At 49.1% G+C, this 23,394-nt stretch overlaps 1 protein-coding gene and 1 pseudogene across 1 annotated transcript; one reads left to right on the forward strand and one right to left on the reverse strand.

Annotated features, from left to right (window-relative positions):
* Window positions 1-313: 313 nt before the first annotated feature.
* ECHDC3 (enoyl-CoA hydratase domain containing 3) lies at window positions 314-20,194 on the reverse strand. Its single transcript, XM_055427546.2, has 5 exons — window positions 19,816-20,194; window positions 12,691-12,812; window positions 11,176-11,273; window positions 7,493-7,693; window positions 314-3,859 (listed from the first exon to the last, which is right to left on the reverse strand). Exons 1-5 carry the CDS (start codon window positions 19,983-19,985, stop codon window positions 3,548-3,550), a joined length of 903 nt encoding a protein of 300 aa, XP_055283521.1. The 5' UTR covers window positions 19,986-20,194; the 3' UTR covers window positions 314-3,547.
* Window positions 15,047-17,514, forward strand: LOC148775465 (glycine cleavage system H protein, mitochondrial pseudogene; annotated as a pseudogene).
* Window positions 20,195-23,394: the final 3,200 nt, after the last annotated feature.

A 23,394-nucleotide genomic window follows, 5' to 3' on the forward strand; every position in this document is an offset into this window, starting at 1 on the left:
ATCCCACAACACTGGACTCACCCAGCCCCTAGTCTTTCTCCCTGCCTTGCCTGTGGCAACAGCCATCTCCCTCTCCCCCAGGGAGCCAGAGGGCCAGGCCACCCCACCAAGACACCTTACAGGTCCAGGATGGCCTGCCAGTTTTTCAGGGGGCCTGTGTTTGGAACCTGAAAGATACATTTAGGGCTCCAGACCATGAAAGGAAAATCCTTGCATGACTGAAATTTCACAAATTTATTAATGGTAGCAGGTCAGCTTCAACCAACTCTGGTCTCTTGATGACTGCAAGGAAAGAATATTCATTAATCAAATATTTTAAAGCAATTTAAAAGTTTAGTGCAGTGGGTTTGCAGAAAGCAGAGAGGAAAGGGGGGCCCCTAGACAAAACTAGGCTTCCCTGGTGGATTAGTCAGTAAAGAATCTGCCTGCAGTGTGGGAGACCCAGATTCGATCCCTGGGTTGGGAAGATTCCCCTGGAGGAGGAAATGGCAATCCACTCCAGTATTCTTCCCTGGGGAGATCTCATGGACACGGGACAGAGGAGGCTGGCATGCCATAGTCCATGGGGTTGCAAGAGTCAGAAACGACTTAGTGACTAAACCTCCACTAGACAAAACTGGGGCGATTGCCAGTTTCGATAGAGCTCTGCCCACCGTGCTAGCTGGACACCTTTAAAAGGTTCAGGTGTGGCTCCCAAGAACGGAGGCTCTGTGATGGAGTTCTTGTTCTTCAGGGTAATCAGGTGTTTTCACTCTTCACCACTTCCAGGGAAAAATCCATCTTCTCCATTTGTAGAAGAGCATCTTCTTTGGGCAAAGCTACCTGTTTTCAGGTCTTGTGGCAAGTTTCCAATCCAGTGCTGCAGAATCCAGTGTCACAACCAGGAGGACAAAAGGGTCCAAGCAGCATTTTCACAGCAGGGGACTTGGGCGCTGAAAGAGGCCCCATCACCCGCACCGCCACACGGCTGGTTCGTGGCAAACCTGGGACTTGAATCTGGTGTTCTTCGAGGTCAAACCTGTGCTTTCCTTGGAATTCCCTTGGTAAGTAAAGCTGTGTTGCTGCTGCTTGGCAGTTTCTGATGGGTTTCCTTTGAGTGCGTCGGTGGTCTGTCTCTCTTGGGTGGAATAGAGAAGAGAAAAGAAACCCTCTCTTTTGGGGAGAAAAGAAACACATATGGTGTCAGGGGCAGGGGATCCACAGTCAGCTAGATGCTGGTTCGACTGTGGCCACTGCCTTCACTTCTCTGAGCCTCTCAATTACCAGGGCAGCAGAGAGAGCTCCTTCCTAGGCTAGCCTGGCTCAGCATATCTGGTGGGTCTCCAGTCGCTGCAAGGAAATTAGTCACGTATCCGCGCTGTTTTCTCGGGGGCTCAGGTCGTGCAGGAGCAGATGCCCCTTTCACTGATTTTCCAGCCCCGAACCCTCCCGGCGCGGGGACCACTGAGCTCAGAGTAGCTCCATGAGCAGCGGATGGTACAGAAGGAAAGGTGAACACACGCTTTCCAAAAGCGGTCGTCGTGTGTGCCGACCAGAGAGCTTTCATTCACTGTCCCAGTGGAAGGAAGTAGAGATGCAAATTAACCCCCAATTTATATCTGCCTTGGGGATGAATTATGTGACACTGGTGGTTGGGTAGCCGGTTTTATTCCAGTATTATTTTCCGCTCCGACGATTATTAGGATTTATAGCACGTCCCCCGAGGGCGCTTCAGCTCACAGGCTGGGAAGCCAGCCTGAAGGCCTGAGAATTTCCTGGTTGGGAGCTATGGTGCAACGCGTACAGAAACTGGAAAGGCAACTTTTGGTTTTCACTGGGACGTGGGAGGTTTTGCTGACTTTCAGCAAAAGCCCGGAGAGTATAACACCCTCTCCTCACTGTGGGGTCTGAGATGGCCTCACAATGACCCCCACGGCGGGCAACGCGAAGGGGCACCGCCGGCGGCGTTATTGGTGAGCAGATCATCACGGCCAGTCCTTCACAGCCTGGTCTGGAATATCAGCCCGTTGTTTGTCAGATTCCTAGTAAAACAACAAAATTGCCCTGGTGGTTTGCCAACAGTCAAATCCCACGTCGCCGGTGGCTTGCAAAGTCCTCCAGCAGGGGGCGCGCTTGGTCCAGCTCTGGGTTCTGAAAGGCTGCCCGGAGGCGGTCAGGTCTGCAGGCCCGCCTCACTGCAGACCAGGCTACCCAACAAGGTGGGCAGGCTGGGGAGGGCATCCACGGCTTTATCAGCAGACAGAGCCTGCGGCACTCACTCTACCCCGTCTCCACCACTCGTCTGCAAGCTGGAGGTGATGGTGGCCCTGCTCGGCGGAGTGCTGGTGGGGACTGAATGAGGATGTGTGGGGGTGCTGGCATGTACTGGTGGTGGCTCTGACGATCTCTCTTCTGAGGAACATTCTTAGTAACAAGCTTCTCCTTTCCAAGAAAACACTTTTTGTCACCTTTCTAGACTATGGCAAGGAAAAAAAAAATCCAATCTCAACAGAAACCCACTAGGAGACCGCCCTTCCAGGGGCTGCTTGCCCCACTGGCTTAGACTGAGAACCAGTTGGTGGAGCCTCAAGGTTCTGTCTTTGATACGAATTACACTTACGGCCACTCACCTGGTAGGTTAAAAAAAAAGTCAGCCCCAGGCGTGACCAGAGGTCTAGGACATTTCTGGAGCCTAAATGGATCAGAAGCCAGGTCCTAAACCATCTTTGGGGAACTCAGACACTTGAAGCTAGTCTGGATTCTTTACCAGAAGCTGAGCAGAGCTTGGGAATGCTTCCGGAGTAGATGATTCTTCGTGGGTACAATGTGTGTTCTATGTCCCTCCTTTTCTTCTGCAATGCTTGAATTCTCAGTCCAGGGTTCAGGTTCCCAGTACCTGGGACCTTCGTTACAGAAGCACCCGGCACCTGCTAGATATCCATTAGCACAGGCATCAAAGAAAGAGCTGATTTTCTTCTCTCAAGCAGCTTACAGTTTGGTTGGGAAGATAAAATGATCAGTCTCACTAAATAGGTAATCCTTCAAAGACCCCAAAGATTATCCCAAAGCCATAGGTGTAATTATTTTTCAAAAGAACCAAGAAGAATTTCAGAGTGAAGAGTATCTTGTGGATATTTGAAATGCTTCACCTGATGAAGGCAAGCAGCACTACACCCACCTTGGGGGTACTTTCTGGTAAGAGTCAGGCTGAAATCCTTCCTTCCTGCCCCAGTTGATGACACCTTCTCCCCTGTGGGGCGTCCTCTCACCTAAGGTCCCAGAAGGAGCATCACAGGTGGGCTTTCTCACACAGCTGGCTCAGCTGAGGTGTGCATGGCCCTTCTGCTGACACTGGTGCCTGACTCTCCAGGTCACCCCTTTCTCACGGAGTCGTGGCTCCTAACAGACCGTGTGTACTGAGACCATGACTAATGCTGGAAAAGCAGACTGACAGCTACAGTCACAAGGCAGCAGCGGTGGTTGGGGGTTGGAAGGCTGGGCGTGGGGTGGTGGGGTCCTGAGCACTGCCCACTGGGTTACCGGCCCCCAGTTCCTCTGATGAGGCTGCTCAGTGTGACCAGACAGGCTTCCTCTTCTGGAGGAAGGCCTTGACCCCCTCCTGGCCATCCGGCATGCCCAGGTTGTCCAGCATGGTCTGGGAGGTGAGGTGGTAGGCAGTCCTGAGGTCCTGGGCCAGCTGCCGGTAGAAGGTGGCTTTGCCCAGTGACAGCACCGGCCGGCTCAGTGAGGCCACCTTCCTTGCTATCCTCATGGTCTCCTCCTCCAGCCGTTCCTCCGGCACCACCCTGCTCAGCAGCCCGTGGAGCAGGGCCTCTTGGGCAGAGATGGGCTCCCCAGTGAAGAGCATCTCTAAGGCCACCTGTGGGAGGAGATGGGACTGTTATTAAGTCGTCCTGCAACCTGGGCCCCACCTGCTCCTGTTCACTCTCCTGACAGCCTCCACCCAGTTACCTCCTCCTCAGACACTATGTTGTCCATCATCCCTAAGGGCCTCTGTCCCCAGACTCTGGCAGGGATGGCATCTGCAAGTGCCCAGGAGAGGGGGACCCTTCTCATCTTCTGGTCACATGTCACTGCAAATCAGTACCATTCCTCTTTCAGGCTGCATTTTTCCTTTCCTTCTTTGCACTTTCACCACTTACTATATATTTTACATTTGTTTATTGTATTATCTCGGAGAAGGCAATGGCAAGCCACTCCAGTACTCTTGCTTAGAAAATCCCATGGATGGAGGAGCCTGGTAGTCTGCAGTCCGGGGAGTCGCTGAGGGTCGGACACGACTGAGCGACTTCACTTTCACTTTTCACTTTCACACATTGGAAAAGGAAATGGCAACCCACTCCAGTGTTCTTGCCTGGAGAATCCCAGGGATGGGGGAGCCTGGTGGGCTTCCGTCTATGGGGTCACACAGAGTTGGACACGACTGAAGTGACTTAGCAGCAGCAGCAGCACTGTATTATCTCCTTTGTTGGCATGTGAACCTCTCTAAGTCAGAGACTTCTTTTATTACTGTTCTGTTTATTTCTGTATCACCAGCACCAGAAGAGTACCTTGTACACAGTAGGCAGCTTACAGGATATTTATTGGTGAGTGGGGTTTTTTCCCCCGACTGTGCCAAGTCTTAGTTGCGGCATCCCGGGTTTAGTTCCCTGACCAGGAATCCAATCCGGGGCTCCCTGTATTGGGAGATGGAAGTCTTAACTACTGGACCACCAGGGAAGTCTCTTGGTGAGTGAATTAAGGAATAAATGGATAGAGGCAAACAGAGAGTACAGAAGGCGATGCTACAGTCCTTCAGAGGCCAGGTCAGAAGGGGACACAGCTTCCACTGAGACCCCCCATTCCCCATACTCTCTGGTGATTTGCACATGGGCTGGGTAGCTGGGCTGTCACTTAACACTCTCCAGCGTGCAGGTTCTGATTAACCAGACGATTGGAACTCAGATTCCCCAGATACACAGAGCTCCTGTGGATAAACAGGGGGAAGCGAGTGTTCCCGCACGGAGACATGGCTGGTCTGGGAAGCGGGAGCTCTGGTCTTTCACTGTGCTCTTGGGGCCCATGGTACCCACTACTTGAGGGGCTGGGAGAGGCCAGCTCTGGGGGAGGGAGCAGTCGCACCAGGAAGGTTGTTTATAAGGTGCAATGAAGATGCATGTTGAAGTCACGCCGGGGGCGGGGGCACTTTGCACGTGGGGGAAATGATTCACGCCCAGGTTCAGTCTGTTTGGTTCAGTCTGGTTGGCACACGAGAGTTCCTCGCCACGGTTGCTGGTCCGGTGGACAAAAGGCGACAGCCGCCTTCCCGCTGGGCAGTTCCCCACGATGACCAGCAGAGGGCACTGGCGACACACGCCTGCTGCCGCAGCCTGCGTGAAAGGGGCGGAGCGTCCGGGCTGGGCTGGTGTGCAAAGGCACCGGCTAGGTTTGCGAAGGTTTTGCGGTTTTGCTTCCCGGCAGATGTGCACGGGGATGCGGCCCCGTCACAGGTATAGTCGGTGGCCGCTGTAACAATATGTCCCCGAGGGGTGCAGGCAGGCATCGACCAGGCAGGTGTGTTTGGGTCAGGTTTAGATTTCTGTGTCTCTGGTTTTCCTCTTAGAGGGGCCACGCCTCAGGTGAGGTTTAAGCCGCTTGGTTCTGGGAACTGGGTTCCCTGGGAATTTAAGGCCTGTTTTTGTCGCAGTTTTCCCCTTTCTTTCTTCTGAAAAACGAATAAAGGTTGACACATATGATCAACCTGTAAGTTTCTAGAACTCAATTGCAAGCCTTGATTTTTAAAGTTTGTTTTGAGAAAGAATAGAGTCTTAGCTTGGAGAAGGAAAGGGCAACCCACTCTAGTATTCTTGCCTTGAGAAGTCTCATGGACAGAGGAGCCTGGCAGGCTACAGCGCATGGGGTCGGCAGAAAAGTTTGTTATGACTGAATAACTAAACAAAAGCAGCAGATTCTTATCTGGACAGTAAGGGCTGATTTAAAGGTTTCAAAGGCCTCAACACAGAACCTTCCAGAATGTCAAGGGTTGAAACTGAGCAGTGGCAGGTTGGCCCAAGCAGACAGCCACCACCTTTAATGTGCAAAAGGCCTGGAGATTAGATTTGATTTGCCGTTGTAACAATTATAAAATTGTTCATAAGCTCTGACAATATCTTTGTGATGTGTTTTAATTTAAGGTCCTGGCGCTGAATAGGGACTTAAGTATTTATTGAATAACATTTAAGGTAAATGTGTATCCTGGTGGGATCTAGACACCCCCTGACTCTAAGGATACTGGAGCAAGCTGTTGTGTTCTGAGGGTCACCTTCTCTCACATGGAGCCCACGTCCAGCTGGTTTTCATGGTGTGGGAGTTTGTAGGTACCTGTGATGAGAATTTTCTCACAAACATATTTCTGTAAAAGCTAATGAGGAGGCACATGGAAGGCAAGCGTGCGCCCCTGAACTTGGTCCCTCAGCCTGATTTCCCTTGGGTCTCATTTCTTTTGTGCCTCAGGCTATGAGCAACTGCTGATTTTCTTAGTTGATGTTAAAATGGATAACATATTCTAGAAGGCGGTTGAGGTTCCCCACCTGCTATGAATCTGAATGCATGCATGCTAAGTCAATGCAGTCATGTTTGACTCTGCGATCCTATGGACTGTAGCCTGCCAGGTCCCTCTGTCCATGGGATTCTCCAGGAAAGAATACTGGAGGGGGTTGCCGTGCCCTCCTTTAGGGGATTTTTCCTGACCCAAGGATCAAATCCGCGTCTCTTACATCTTCTGCATTGGCAGGCAGATACTTTACCACTAGTGCCACCTGGGAACCCCTATGAATCTGACCCTTCTTTAAAAACAGATTTTCAATTGAGAATGAGGACGTATTTTTCTAGAATGAGGAAACCACTAGTTTTTACTTGATATGTTCAATAAACACTCTCTTACAATGTTATAGGAAGGAGAAAAGCTTTGTGAAGAAAGTGGACTTTACTCAGGTCAACGATGGCAGAACAGCTCTGGGGCATGTTCAACAAACCATGTGCAGGACGTTCCTGCAGTCACTGCAAAAGTGACACACTCAATGTATCAGCTCCTTTCAAAGCATTCTGGAGTGAGACAGATTGTCAGCAAACAGGAAGCCAGTGACACAGTGTCCTAGCCTCTTATACTGGCATATGTCACCATGCTATTACAGCTCATATGCAGCCTTTCTGTGCAACGCAACTGTGTCTCAATTGCATTTCACATGAGTGCCTTTATGGAAACAAAGCAAATCTGGAAACTTAACCAGCTGTACTGAGAGTCAGGCAAGAGTGAAAAACAATGATTTACAAACTGACAGCTATTGGGATAACCTCCTGACACAAGACATTAGTACATTAGCCTGCTCTGCTTTGGGCAGAATGTCCTGACTCACACTGTACTTTCAACAAGAAAGTTCTGGAACTGACCCTCACAGGCACTCAAGGATCACAGCTGGGGGAAGGGTAGGGGGAAGGTACAGGGAGTTGTTACCTTTCTCGGCACTGCTCTTCCCAAGGCCACTGCAGGGGTGGAACAGAAGAGCCCTATGTTCACGCCCGGCATGGCAAAGGAGGACTTGTCACTTGCCACAGCAATGTCACAGCTGGCAACCAGCTGACACCCAGCTGCGGTGGCCAGGCCATTCACCATGGCAATGATGGGGACTGGGTGGTTCTGGATCAGCATCATGACCTAAGGAGCAAACACACCTGCTTCATTTCCATCCAAGAGTGAGGTGGATATCAAAGCTTGTTAATTTATGTGATTTTACTGTTTAGAGCCCTTTTCAAATCCATAAGTGTATCATTCTATGACCAAGGAGAATAAGTTGCATGAAATCTCAACTGTGAATCAGACTGTATGATTTGGTCTCCTTGAGATCCAGGAGGAAAGAACCAGGACTCCAAGGCTCATCAGGCAAGTGACTCCCTAAGGCCATCAGACCCGAGTGGGGCTGTGGGGTCTGAGCAGTCTCTGTCCAACTCCAGGCCCCTAGTCTCACCCTGAGCATGACTTCAGCGAGGGTGTTGTCCCCTGGACCACTCTGCTCACAACCCCCCCGAGAGAAGAGGGTTGAGTGACTGTGGGAAACAAGTAGCTCTGTTCCAACAATGGTGGTGTGGAGCTCTCATTTTAAAAGCTGGGAGGCAACTTCCTTACTGATTACTTCTACTAAGATGGGGGAACACCCTGCTGTCATCAAAGTAAAATTCCAAAGTGCACAGAGAGGGGAGCCAGAAACTGGCTCGCGTGAGACCCCTGCCCTCAAATCTCCCAAACTTTAACTTATTTTTGCAGCTTATGAAATAAGTTGGCTAATTTCTCCATCTTTTCCCTGACATGCTTAACTGATTGTGTTGCTATGGTAACTTCAGTGTCAAAATGTTTGCCCTTCAACCCTGGCTGAAGGGAGAGGAGCAGGGACTCTGGGTTGGCTTCCCAGCAGCCACTCCAAGGAAAATGACCTTCACGGGTTCCCAGGTTTTGCCTAAGGAACTCACCTTTTGTGTTCATGAACATTTGGCACTTGTCAGCTTTTTTCTAAAATGACCAATTGTATATTTGGGGATATGATATCATATTCTTGACTTCAAGGGGGTCACCTTTTGAGATTCTGATAAATGCTAATGGCCCTCCTCCAAAGGAATGCACATATATACCCCAACCCCAAATTGCTAGTGGGTTTAGGGGGTTTGTGCCTGTAGGTGAGGGTGGGGATGGTGGGGACTATGGTAGCCAGGAGGCTGCATAAGAGCTTCTGAGGTCTGAGGTCTGACTGAAAAAACAGAAAAGGCTGTTTCAGCTCTGAGTGTCATCTGTTGCCTGATCAGCTGAGGGTGTGAAAAGTCCGTTGACTGTGACTTGGGTAGCACAGTCTGTCTCCCGCCTTTCGTGTAAGAAGGCCTGAGATTTCACACGAGCTGGTGAGTGATACTTAGGCAATCCAGTAGATCACTAACATTAAAAAATATCCTACCCTGACCAAGTGTTTCTTCTCCTTCTCAATTTGCCCCGTTCTTGATGTGTAAGTAATTAACCCTCGTGCGGCACTTGTGTTCAGTGACAAATCTACTATAAATTCAGATGCGGAGCCAGTCCACGGACCTTCCTTCCTTTCCACCGTCCCCTCTTCTTGTGTGTGCTTAGTTGCGCAGTCGTGTCTGACTCTTTGTGACCCTATGGACTGTAGCCCACCAGGCTTCTCTGTCCACAGGGATTCTCCAGGCAAGAATACTGGAGTGCGTTGCCATGCCCTCCTCCAGGGGATCTTCCTAACCCAGGGATCAAACCCAGGACTCCCACATCGCAGGCGGATTCTTTACCATTTGAGCCACCAGGGAGGCCCTCACCTCTTCTTGTGCAGGAACAAAATGAGGAAGTATTGGCCTCATTTTGCTCCAATCTGCCTGCTGGTTACTTGCAAACTGAAATCTTGCACAAGTTCATGGTGCTCAGACTTATCGGGATGATTTGATTTTCTTAGACAAAGTCTTGAAGAAGTCAATACACTTAAACTTCTCTTTTACTATGTCAGGACAAGGTCCTGTCTGTGTCTTTTTCAGTGATCTGGGGGCATCCATATGGTAGAAGCTTCCAAGAAACCTCACTTTTGTCCTCTGAAGAAGCTTGGTTCCCCTGTGGCCTTTTGCTGACTGTTTAAGATCTCAGTTCATGAAGGTATCACAGCAAAGTGACAAAAGCAGGCCATTTAGGGGAAGATGGAAGGGCTCTGCTGGTTCTCTTTGCTGATTTTCTATTTGGCCAAACATATCAGTAGGAAAATAACTTTTAAAAGCACCAAGTCCTAGCAAACAAACAGCAGAATGTCCCATAAACATCATTAATGTGGAACGAAAGACCAGGTCTTGGCTCTGACTTGCTTCCACCTCTATGAAGTCAAGTCAATCACTTTTCAGGTTTGTCCCTCCACAAAATGAAAACTATGATCTCCTGAGGGGTTTCTGGAAGGGCAAGGAAAACAAGAACGTATCCCAATCACCTTCCCCTTCCCCTCTCTGTTGTTCACTTCTGTCTGGTCTACATTGAAGGTCTCCTCAAGTATTTGTTGCATCATTAATGACCAAAGATATGAATGAATAAGTTAATGTATGAAGGAGAAATTAGGTGAAGTAATCCTAGGGTTCAGGTTATGAAACTGCTTTATACATCTTCTTTCTCAACGCGATTTCCAGTTTTCAGGTCAGCTGGAAATTCTCTGTTCCTTCTGTTCCCCTCAGTATCTTGCAAGTATGCATATAGCAGGCGCTCAGAAGATGCTCATTAAATGGACAGTGTGTTACTTAAGGTGGATTCTACATTTTTGATTATCCGGTTGATCTGATACATGTATAAGTCATCCCCAATTTTGTTCCTCCCCCTATAGGTTGTTGATGTTGTTTAGGCACTAAGTTGTGTCCGACTCTTTGCGACCCCATGGACTGTAGCCTGCCAGGCTCCTCTGTCCATGGGATTTTCCAGGCAAGAATACTGGAATGGGTTGCCATGTCCTTCTCCAGGGCATCTTCCCCACCCAGGGTTTGAACCAGCATCTCTTGCATTGGCAGGCAGATTCTTTACCACTGAGCCACCAGGGAAGCCCCTTCCTCCTCTATATCTGTTGTCAATTTCCCTTCTTAATGTGGTTAAAGATACAGAAAAAGGGAGAAGAGGAAAAATGAAGAGGTTAATTTTCCTACTTGGAGGCAGTGATTATAAAGGTTAGTTGAAAGAAGGGTTTGGAAATAACTTTTTAAATCATTATTGTTATGAATGCTCTCTTTCCCATTGAGAGAGTTGTTTTAGTTTAAAACTTTAAAAATTTTAATAATCTTAGGTCCTTCTTTTCTAGGTACAGTTCCACTCTTTACTTCTTACTTAAGACATGTATACCAAGATGGACCCCGTAAGGCAGGAATGGCAAGTCTTTGTAGCAGTGTGTGTTTTCCTTTCTGTGGCCCATTGCATGATCAAATGCCAACCACAGTCACTTCTGAAAAGTTGAAACCAAATATTTGCTTGGATGAAGGATTCACCAGTGACCACAGAGGTTTTAGTAGTTCTGCAGTGGTGACATATCATAGCTTAAATACTCATCTGTAAACTAGAAGCCTAACCCAATATTTAATACAGTTATCACTCTCAGGCTTGCAATGTTGACCATCACCCTGGCTTACCTCAGAACAAGTTCGAAATATTTCTGCATGATAATCTGGGCCTTGTTCATCCGTCAGTTCCTTTAAATCGTGTCCAGAAGAAAATACAGGCCCTTCAGCTGCAACATTTCCAGTTGAGAAAAGAAAAGACAAAGATGTAAACAGCCAGAGCTGGAACAGTCACTTACCTGTCTACTGAGTAACTTCAGGGAGTGACTGAATTGATGCTCTGGACACTTAGAGAAAGTTGTTTCTTTTCTTTTTTCTATTTCTTTCACTATGGAAACAGCTTTAGACAAAGTCAATGGCCTGATTTTGATAAGAATAATTGAAGTTAGCTGGAATAGCTATAGCCAGTATTTTACGATGACAGCACAGGGTGAGGCTCTAAAAAGGTTCCTAGTGGAGACCAGTGAAAATATGCATTATGAAAAGGAGAAGGCTTGGTAACCAACTGAGCTCAGCAACCAGCTATCTTCAGAGTTATCCCTTTGATCTCAGCTTTGTTTTTGAGACGTGGCCTGGCCTGAGTGTATCAACTCACCCAGGACCATGTAAATCCACCAGAGCCTTTGGCAGCATCCCTGTCTATTAGTCTATCCCAAGGGCTGGAATCAGGAAGGTCGGGGCATGAAGAGAATCCATTTATTTTATAAACAAGGGGCCTGAGGAGGGGGTTTAAGTGTCGCTGTCATTAACAACAACAGCAAAATGTGATCCCATGATGAGCTGGTAACATTTTACATTTCCTCTGATCATGGAGTTGTGACAGGAAGTGCTGTTCCCTTTAAGCAAGCCAAGGAACAGTGTCATCTGGAAGTGAGCTGCCTTCAATGTATCTGGGTTACAGCAGTCAGAGGACTGCTGATCTCTACCAGCAGTATTTCATTTTTCTTCACCACATAAAACAGTTGAAAATGTATATTCAACTACTGATAGAAGGTCACATTCTCCAGAAACACTGAGTCCTTAATTAACGAAATACAAAAGCATCACAGAGAAGTTTCCATATTACTTGTCTGTGGCTACTTTAAAATACTGATGTTACTATTATTTATACCAGCACCATCATCACCAGCTCATCTGCTAAAAATTCTTCCTGGAAAAAAGAGCAAGGAAAGAACTGGGCAAAATCTGGCACACGTTCTGGCACCACTGAAGAAGGCTACACATCTCAGCTGAGAACCTGGTAAGAGTCGGAAGACGAACCCATCATACGTCCTAACAGCCTGGTCCTAGCTGACCAGGCACTCTACTGAAAGGACTGGCGATTTAACCCATCGCATAGGGCCCACGAGGACATCAGTTCTCAGCATAGCCTCGTGTGGCAGTGTTCAGTATCCACCAAAAATGGAAACACATACTTTTACTGCACAGTAATGTTTGCTATAATTTCCACAGCAGATAGCGTCAGGACCAAGGTTCCTGCCACGTACAATTTTAGGAGCTTCAAAATAATGCCCTAGTTAACTAAAGAAATTTGAGACACCTCTTCTGGGTTCTGAAGAATGCTGAGGATGGACATTTCATCAATACCTGAAATGATAATGACCTTCAGATCCTGGCTTTCAGCCTCATGAAGGATGTCGCTCTGGAGAGATTTCAGCATGGCCAATGACAGCGCATTTCTTCTCTTTGGATCACTCAAGACGATGCTCCTGCAAAGAACATTTTATAATTACTGGGTTGTGTGCCAGTCAAAACAAATGAGGACCCCTGCAGCAATTTGGGAGCTGTTTTTTTTTTTTAACTTTGTACTATGTATTGAGGTATAGCCAGTTAACAAAGTTGTGTCAGGTGAACAGGGAAAGGACTCAGCCATACATATACATGTACCCATTCTCCCCCAACCCCTTCTATCCAGGCTGCCACATAACATTGAGCAGAGTTTCATGTGCTATATAGTAGGTCCTTGCTGGTTATCCATTTTAAATATAGCAGTGTGTACATGCTCATCCCAAATTCCCTAACCATCCCTTCCTCCTAACAAACATAAGTTCATTTTCTAAGTCTGTGAGGCTCTTTCTGTTTTGTAATTAAGTTCGTTTGTATCATTCCTTTTAGATTCCACATGTAAGGGACGTCATACAACATTTCTCCTTCTCTGTCTGACTGACTTCACTCAGTAAGACACTCTCTAGGTCCATCCATGTTGCTGCAAATGGCATTAGTTCATTTTTTTAATGGCTGAGCACTATTCCATTATATATATATATGTATATTCCCCACAGCTTCTTTACCATCTTCTGTTGATGGACACTTAGGTTGCTTCCATGTCTTGGCTATTGTAAACAGTGCTGCAATGAACATTGGAGTGCATGGAACCTTTCGAATCGTGTTTTTCTCTGATATATGCCCAGGAGTGGGATTGCAGGTCATATGGTAGTTCTAGTTTTATTTTTTTAAGGAACCTCCGTTCTGTTCTCCATAGTGACTGCACCAATTTACATTCCCACCAACAATGTAGGAGGGTTTGGGGACCTATTTTTAAAACCCTGAAAAAGAGAGCTGTGGGCACTCAGAGGCCATTGAGAGGGTTTGTTAACTCTCTGGAGTGACAGCTCAGTCAAAACAAGGGGACTACCTGAAATGTGGGGGCTTTTCTCCCCTTGCTCTCGAGTTGTTTCCCTTTTTTTCCAAGTCTGTCTCAGAACTATTACTGCCACCTCCACAGAAAGGGCGAGGCAAGGAGTTCCAACATAATTACCACCCAGGCTGAGTGGCTGCATGGAGAGTAAGACAGAGCTGGAGGAATCCAACACGCAGCGCCACTTTTAACCTGCTTCTTTGCATTGTTCTTCAGAAAGAATAGGTAGAAAAGAAGCCAGGAATGAAAATGTGCCCCTGAATCTCCTCCCACCCACACCATGGAAGAGGCAGGCGAGGTGCAGACACCAGCCGGCACATGCCTCTCCCTACCTTTCCTGTAGGGACACTGTGTAAGCCAGCAAAATCATTCCTGCTGTCTGAGAATGGGGTGCTACGTGCAGAACTGTTGTAGCAAGAGGGTCTCCTGGCCATGTTGCTCCTCAAAAACCAGCGTTCAAAGGCTTGCTTGCTGTTTTAAGGTGCTCCATGAGCTGGTGGTAATAACCTGGGTTGTCACCTTGCTGCCTGCACACAGAAGTGTCTTGTTTTTGCTCGTCTAAGGAACAGTCCGGAGAAGGCAATGGCAAGCCACTCTAGTACTCTTGCCTGGAAAATCCCATGGATGGAGGAGCCTGGTAGGCTGCAGTCCGTGGCGTCGCTAAGGGTCGGACACGACTGAGCGACTTCACTTTCACTTTTTACTTTCACACATTGGAGAAAGAAATGGCGACCCACTCCAGTGTTCTTGCCTGGAGAATCCCAGGGATGGGGGAGCCTGGTGGGCTTCCGTCTGTGGGGTCACACAGAGTCGGACACGACTGAAGTGACTTAGCAGCAGCAGCAGCAGCAAGGAACAGTTAGCAAGCTAGATGCCAGGTGATTGTTGCGTGTTTTGTTTCCCAGCCGTCTCCGGCTGTTTTTTCTGCCTTCCTCATCCTGCAGCTGGTATTGCCACTGCTGTGTGTGTCACCTTGCAGCTTCCTTAAATAGCCTCTGTTTTCTGGGAAACCCATTGATGACTGAATTTATTTCGGAGCATTAAGAATAACCATTTTCTCCGGAATGCACTTTGGTTTTGCTACCATCTTTAGGTGGTTGGGACAGTCATCATTTGGTTTCTCATACTCTCTCCTAAGCACGAAAATGACTCATAGCTGATATGCTGACAGCCCCGAAACCTATATTCTGGCGGTGGTGGAGAGAGAATGCTGATAAACCTTCCAATAAAATAATTAGTGTGTTCACTGTGACAAACCTAAAAAGCTGCCCTCCCATCGGTGACATAGGCTTAAACTAAATCCAAAGGCCTGTGGTGCAGAGCGTGCGGGCCGCGGTCGGCAGCCTGTGCGCCGTCTCCGCACCCAGCGCGCGCTGCTCGCCGCGGCCCTGGGGACTGCGGGCAGGTGCCGTCCGGGCACTGCGCACCGGCCCTGCTCTGCTGTCGGTGCGGAAATTCACAGAAAAACACAAATGGGTAAAAACAGAAAACGGTGTTGGAACAGTGGGAATCAGCAATTTTGCACAGGAAGCTTTGGGAGATGTTGTTTACTGTAGTCTGCTTGAAGTTAGGACAAAGTTGAACAAACAAGAGGAGTTTGGTGCTTTGGAAAGTGTGAAAGCTGCTAGTGAACTCTATTCTCCTCTATCAGGAGAAGTAACCAAAATTAATAAAGCTCTAGCAGAAAATCCAGGACTTGTCAACAAGTCTTGTTATGAAGATGGTTGGCTGATCTAGATGACATTCAGTAAAGCTGATCACAGAAGAATTGATGCTTTTGAACTGTGGTGCTGGAGAAGACTCTTGAGAGTCCCTTGGACTGCAAGGAGATCCAACCAGTCCATTTTAAAGGAGATCAATCCTGGGTGTTCATTGGAGGGACTGATGCTAAAGCTGAAACTCCAATACTTTGGCCACCTCATGTGACGAGTTGACTCAGTGGAAAAGACTCTGATGCTGGGAAAGGTTGGGGGTGGGAGGAGAAGGGGACGACAGAGAATGAGATGGCTGGATGGCATCACTGACTCTATGGACATGAGTTTGAGTGAACTTTGGGAGTTGGTGATGGACAGGGAGGCCTGGTGTGCTGTGATTCATGGGGTCGCAGAGTCGGACACGACTGAGCGACTGAACTGAACTAAACTGAACCCTTCAGAACTAGATGAACTAATGAGTGAAGAAGCATATGAGAAATACATAAAATCTATTGAGGAGTGAAAATGGAATCCCTAAATAAACTACTTTGAAACAACTTAATCTAGCATAGTTGTCTTAAATTAGTGGTGGATAGATATTTAAAGAAACTACTTGTAACAATGTTTCCTGAAGAAAATACCCCATAACTTTCTAATGACTTCAGATAAATGCTGTGCATCTTTCCCACAGCATTCTATGATTTTTAGGCTAGGCTGCAGTTGTGATATTAAGAATTCCTGAAATTATCACTGGTAAAACTAATTACAAAAATTATGTAATTCAAGGATAACATGGTTATCTTATACCTTATATGACACTGTAACTTGCTTACAGCTATCTTTGGCTTTGGGTCAAAATGACCTTCCCACTAGAAATAACTGCTAGTGGAGAAAAGTTTGTTAGTTATATAGTGTCCAATGAAGAATATTACTATCTTAATTTTGCAATATACTGTTTGCTGGTGCTATTTTTATACAGTGAAACAACAGCTCTGCAGGAGAATAAACAATTTAATAATAAAATATTCAACTTTTTAATCATGTATTTTGCTCTGCTGTTAATATTTCACAGTGTGTTTCCTAGTATTTATAAAGATGCTAATTTAAAATAAATAAATAAATCCAACAGCCTTGGGCAAAATTGTGTAAAAAGGTGCCAGCCCTCAGATGCCCTTGATTTGTGGTGTGTCCCATTAATCCTTTGGCCTGAGCGTCACACACCCTGTCAGAGTGCTCTGAATCGCAAGTTTGCTCTTCAGCCCCATATCACCAGGCTTCTGTTCCTGCCATTCCACTAAGGCTGTTGGCACTGAGAATCCCGACTGCCAGAACTAAACCCAATGCCGCTGTGGTCCCACCCGCCTTCTGGAAGCATGTTCCTTGTCTCTCGTTTTCTTGGTGCTTTTCTGGCCGCTCCTTCTTGACTTTGGGGATGGGCTCCTGGCCCTCTGCTCACCTCTAGATGCCACGATCCTCAGGGTTCTCTCCTGTTGTTCCATACACTCCTCCCAGGCAACTTCCCCGTGGCCTTGGCATCAGCTACACCTCTGTGCTGACCATTCCTAATCTTTGCCTCTGTTCAAACCTCTGAGCTCCAGACCCACAAGTTCACTAGCATGGCTTCTGGACTCTTCCACCAAGGTGCCCCTTAAGCCTCCTTTTCCCAGTGACCAAACAGACCCCCTGTCTTTGCTTATCTCAGAAAGTCATCCTGGATTGCTGTTCAATGGGTTATTGAGACCCGACTGCTCCATTCCGTGTCAAAGGTCATCAAACCTGGTGGATAACACCTTCTGAGAATCTCGCTGGTCTGAATTCCCCAGCGACTACCTTGTCTTGCACCTGGAGCTTTAACACCACCCCTTTTGAAAGGGGATCTCTTTAAGAGTGAGGTCACCACCAGGGCAGGTGATAAAAACGTAAACTTTCCATTTACAAGGCAAGAGATGGTCCCTGTAGACGCTGCAGTGAGCTGCCTGGAATCTATCCCGTTACCATAAACCGCCCACAGGTCTGTGGGGCAAGACGCTGCCAGGCTTCCATGCGGAGGAGATACTCAACATGTTATCTGTTGATTGAATTCATGACCAAAAAGAGCACTTCTATTTTGCAAGGCCAGTTCCACCAATTGCTGTGGATTTTCACCTCTTCGAGTTTCCTGGCATCTCTTTTAAACCCAAGTGGCAAGCACCCTGGAATGGCTCAGCAAGAGTGGGGGCAGCTTTGGAGGCAGATGGGCCTTTCTCTGTCAGCCCGCCTGCCTCCTAGCTGTGTGGCCTCCAGCAGGCCATCCTCTGAACTTATCTCCTCCCTGTCGAGGGGGGATGACATGATCTATAACACGTGGTGGCTGCGGGGAGGGCTGGGGGCGAGGAGCGTGCACCACCGGGCACAGTTCCACACTCAACACTGGCCCTCACAGGAGGCAGCACGGGGTGGCTGTTGACAGCTCACCCCTTAGCGCCTGACATCGTTCTGCTTTAGTGCTGGCTTGCCTTCTTTCCTACTAAACCATTCCTGACATCTTCCTTTCTTATTTATGTTTATTTTACCTCTGGAGAATCAGGGAACCTCCCCAGTGATTCAGTGGTAAAGAAAGCACCTGCAGTGCAGGAGACATCGGAGATGTGGGTTTGCTCCCTGGGTTGGCAAGATCCTGTGGAGGAGGAAATGGCAGCCCACTCCAGTATTCTTGCCTGGAGAATCCCATGGGCAGAGAAGCCTGATGGCCTACAGCCCATGGGGTCACAAAGAGTCGGACACGACTGAGTGACTGAAAACACACACACACACTGGAGAATCAACATCTTCTGTCATCTGGCTGCCGTGCCAAATGGGCCAGATTTGAAGAAACAGAGTTTTTTAAGGGCCCTATTTTGCCCTTAAAAATGGGCAAGTAGGGCCCCTGCCCTGGCCCTGCACTTTGGAGAACTCTGCTCCGATGGGCCCCCTTCCAGCGGTACCCCTCCTGGCGAGCAAGGACTCCAGTGGGATGTTGAGATGTGTGCACCTGGAAATCACCACACCCTTCCACACCCCACTGCAGTCACCTGAAACCCTGGAATCCCATGGCTCTGCAGTGGGCACCCTGAGGCCTACCCTGAGGTGGCTGTGAGCAGCTGAGTGTAGGGGTGAAGTAGTAGACAGACTGTGGGCATGCTGCACAGGACATCTGAGACCTGTGTGCCAAGACCCCAGCAGAGCATCAGGACGGAGTGGGGGAGAGGTGAGAGGGGCCAGGGCAGGGTGGGAAGAACAGAACAAAGCTGCAGGCCAAGAGTGCTCTCCACTGCTTTGGGGGAGCTCCACCAAGCCTGAGGACTCAAACAGCCTTCCATGTCTTGGGCTTCCCTGCTGGCTCAGTTGGTAAAGGAACCTTGCCTGCTAATGCAGGAGACACAAGAGATGTGGGTTCGATCCCTGGGTAGGAAAGATCCCCTGGAGAAGGAAGTGGCAACCCACTCCAGTATTCTTGCCTGGAAAATTCTATGGACAAAGGAGCCTGCTGGGCTATAGTACATGGGGCGGCAAAAAATCAGATACAAGTGAGCACTGAGCACTCGCACACACCAGATTTTAGGGCTGCCTACTTGTCAAGAGAGAAGGAAATATATTGACCTATCTTGCAGTTTGCTTGATTTGTAAGGTCTAAATACTGAAGACATGTCAGGTAGGCCTCCCTCTGCACTCTTGCTTGGGCCTGGCAAACGTCAAGGTGAGGACTGGATGGAGCTGAAGGCCTTCTGCCTTTACCACTCCACCGTCCAGTTTCAAGTGTGTGCCTAGATATGTTTTTGTAAAAGGGTTCTAGGCTTGTTGAGCCAAAGGGCAGAGTGTGTCCTTCGTCCTATTTATTTACCGCCCCCAAGTGGGCACTTCTAGCTGCGGGCCAAGGAACAGCTCGGCTAAGCCTGACGGCGCCTTGGAGCCGAGTCAAGTTTGTGAGGCCCAGAGTTCTCTATGAAGGGCTTTCTCAAAGGCACAGCGGCGGAGGGGCCTCCCACAAGGCTGCCCCGCTGAGTCCAAGTGCGAGGTCGACTCGGTCTGGGGTTTAGGGGCAGTGCTGGCGCCGTCGCAGGCAGCCCCACTTAAATCCTCGGTGTGAATCCTGCAGGGTCCCAGAGGCCACTGAGCCCAGGCAAGGGACCTCTGTAAACGCCGCATCCGCGGATTCCTTTCACGTCGGACACTGCCGCCGAACAGATGGACTGCGATGGATAAACTGGGCTCTGCGGCGGGTGGAGCTAACCACCGACGGAGCCGCTCTGGACTGTGCGTGGGGTGGCACGGTTGGCAGCCGGCCTCCTGCGCCCAGCTCTCTTCCTGGTTCCCGCCAGCCACCCCCCGGGGAACAGCCCCGCACCCAGGCGGGGCGCTGACCTGATGCCGTCCCGCTGCCGCGCGATGGTGGGTCGCGGCCCCGGCTCCGGCCGCCCGATCCCGGCCGGTCCCCCGCTGCAGAAGCCGGTGGTGAGCGGAGCCCACGGACCGCGCCGGAGCCAGCCCGACCCCTTCGCTCCCAAGGCCCGCAGGCACGCGGCCGCGGCCATGGCGGCTTAGAGACGCGCCGGAGTTGGACGCCACTGAGCCTGACGCCGGGGCCCGCGGGCTCTGGGCGCTCCGATGGGCGTGCGTGCCGGCCGGGCCGCTGCGCTCCGATAGCTCCAGGCCGCGGGCAAAACTGGATCGGCGGCCCCCGGCCCAGGCTGGGACGCGACTCTTCTCCCCGGCCTCTCCCCTCCGCCCCGCCCCCCGAGCACCGCGCGGGGGCCGCAACTCCTCCCGCTACGCCCCGAGGCTCCGCCCCCGTAACACCGCCCTGGCGCCGCGTCCGCCCTTGCCCCGCCCCTTGCCTTTGGCGCCCCGCCCCCGAAACCCCTGCATCGCCTCTGACCCCGCCCCTCGCGTCGCCCCGCCCCCGAGGCCCTGGCTCCTCGCCCCCGGAGGACTTGAGGGGTCGGGCCTGGGGTGAACAACTCAAAACCTGCAGGCGTGCTCTGAGGTTTGTTTGCCTTAGCAAGACCAGATGAAAGGGTTTAAAGGAGGCGAGGCGTGGGTTGGCTTGTTCCCTTTTGCTACAACACCAAGAACACGGTGGTTTGCCTAGATCAGAAGAAAAGTGAGAGAGCCGTCAGGGAGCGAACCAGACGCTGCTTTTTTTTACAAATTGCTTCATCCTATCGCACAATTGCATTCATCTCACACGCTAGTAAAGTCATGCTCAAAATTCTCCAAGCCAGGCTTCAGCAGTATGTAAACCGTGAACTCCCAGATGTTCAAGTAGGTTTTAGAAAAGGCAGAGGCACCAGAGATCAAATTGCCAACATCCGCTGGATCATGGAGAAAGCAAGAGAGTTTCAGAAAAACATCTATTTCTGCTTCATTGACTATGCCAAAGCCTTTGACTGTGTCGATCACAATAAACTGTGGAACATTCTGAAAGAGATGGGAATCCCAGACCACCTGACCTGCCTCTTGAGAAACCTGTATGCAGGTCAGGAAGCAACAGTTAGAACTGGACATGGAACAACAGACTGGTTCCAAATAGGAAAAGGTGTACGTCAAGGTTGTATATTGTCACCTTGCTTATTTAACTTATATGCAGAGTACATCATGAGGAACCCTGGGCTGGAAGAAGCACAAGCTGGAATCAAGATTGCTGGGAGAAATATCAATAACCTCAGATGTGCAGATGACACTACCCTTATGGCAGAAAGTGAAGAGGAACTCAAAAGCCTCTTGATGAAAGTGAAAGAGGAGAGTGAAAAGGTTGGCTTGAAGCTCAACATTCAGAAAACAAAGATCATGGCATCTGGTCCCATCACTTCATGGGAAATAGATGGAAAAACAGTGGAAACAGTGTCAGACTTTATTTTTTTGGGCTCCAAAATCACTGCATATGCTGATTGCAGCCAGGAAATTAAAAGACGCTTACTCCTTGGAAGGAAAGTTATGACCAACCTTGATAGTATATTAAAAAGCAGAGACATTACTTTGCCAACCAAGGTCCATCTAATCAAGGCAATGGTTTTTCCCGTGGTCATGTATGGATGTGAGAGTTGGACTGTGAAGAAAGCTGATCGCCGAAGAATCGATGCTTTTGAACTGTGGTGTTGGAGAAGACTCTTGAGAGTCCCTTGGACTGCAAGGAGATCCAACCAGTCCATTCTAAAGGAGATCAATCCTGGATGTTCATTGGAGGGACTGATGCTAAAGCTGAAACTGCAATACTTTGGCCACCTCATGTGACGAGTTGACTCAGTGGAAAAGACTCTGATGCTGGGAAAGGTTGGGGGCGGGAGGAGACGGGGACGATGGAGAATGAGATGGCTGGATGGCATCACCGACTCTGTGGACATGAGTTTGGGTGAACTCCGGGAGTAGGTGATGGACAGGGAGGCCTGGCGTGCTGTGATTCATGGGGTCACGGAGAGTCGGACATGACTGAGCGACTGAACTGAACTGATTCATCCTATCCCAGGCCTTGCAGGTGGTCCCAGGTCACTACAGGACCTGTGTCCCACTCAGGCACTGGCTTTTGAATGCTCTGTGTCTTCTCTTATCGAGAAATGCACTAAGGAGGGTGCATTTCAATGCTTTTAGGCCTTTGGCTAACATCACGAGTAGTATCAGGGCTTCCCAGGTGACACAGGGGTAAAGAATCTGCCTGCCAATGCAGGAGATGCAGTGGACGTGGGTTGGATCCCACGTCTCCTGGGTTGGGAGGATCCCCTGGAGGAGGGCACGGCAACCCACTCCAGTATTTTTGCCTAGAGAATCCTATGGACAGAGGAGCCTGGTGGACTACAGTCCATAGGGTCGCAAAGAGTTGGACACAACTGAGCGAGGGAGCACACACACAGGAAAGGAGAGGGAGGCCCTCTCCAGGCTCCAGGTGGCTGGCACCAGGCAGCAGTCCTGTGGCTGAAAGCTCAGGTGATAAGCGTCCTGGTGTCACTTGCTATTTAACAGCTTCCTGTATTCATTGCATTCACAGTCTGGAGATTTGCATGACCCTTGGAAGGGAAGGTCTGGCCTTCAAGGCTCCTCCCTAGTCTGTAGGAGGACCCCTCCCCTTACTGGCGCCCCCCCCCGCCCCGCCCCCAGCAACACACACATAAGGAGCTTTCACACTGAAATTTTGCAATGATCACAATTATACAAAGGCATCCTCAAGCAGGGCCACTAAACTTGCACAGAGACAGGTTGGGTTCCTTTCAGTGAGGCTGAGGCTCCCTTTAATTCTCAGCTTCATGATTGCTCAGAACGCTTCTGTACAGAATAATATTTTGAAATATCAATTGAGATCTCTACCAACACCATCCTGACTCCATTTCTTTGGTCCTTGTTCCATTCAGCCAGAACGCAGAGACACACAAGGGCAGTTCTTGGCTTTTGATTTGTAAAAGTCCAGCCCTTGGAAGTCGGAAAGAACAGGCATGATATTGATTGATTTGGGAGGCCACTGATGAATCAAAACGAGTCTCCAATTTGAGACCAGATTAAGATCCCCTAGGTTTGAGGGCAAGGATAGGGTAAGTAGGATTTGCAGGAAAAACCGGAAGATGGTAACTGGCTTTCTGTGGGATTCTGAAAAAGGGGTACACAAGAGCCTCCTGGAGGAGATGGAGGGGAAAAAGACTTTGAGAACTGTAAAAAAAAAGAAAAATTGTTTAAACATAGTAAGTCAGCTATACTTCAATAAAATATATATATTAAGAAAAAAATGTTTTAATTTAATAACAGTCGCTGTATACAAAGCCCTGATTTCGGACCAGTGTCCCTTACTTAGGACATCTCAAGATCACTTATGAGACAGGTACCATTAACCTAGTTCAGAGGTTTTGCAGCCCTACTCGCACTCAGCAGAGCAGTTACAAAGTTGGGACTGGGAGCTGAAGGTCACCTGAAGGATGGACTATGAGGGAGGTCTCTGTGCTCATCTAAATTCCTATGCCT

Source organism: Moschus berezovskii, chromosome 15, assembly GCF_049115385.1.
Source record: "Moschus berezovskii isolate FMDL1 chromosome 15, NW_MosBer_1.0, whole genome shotgun sequence".
Classification (NCBI taxonomy): Eukaryota; Metazoa; Chordata; class Mammalia; order Artiodactyla; family Moschidae; genus Moschus; species Moschus berezovskii.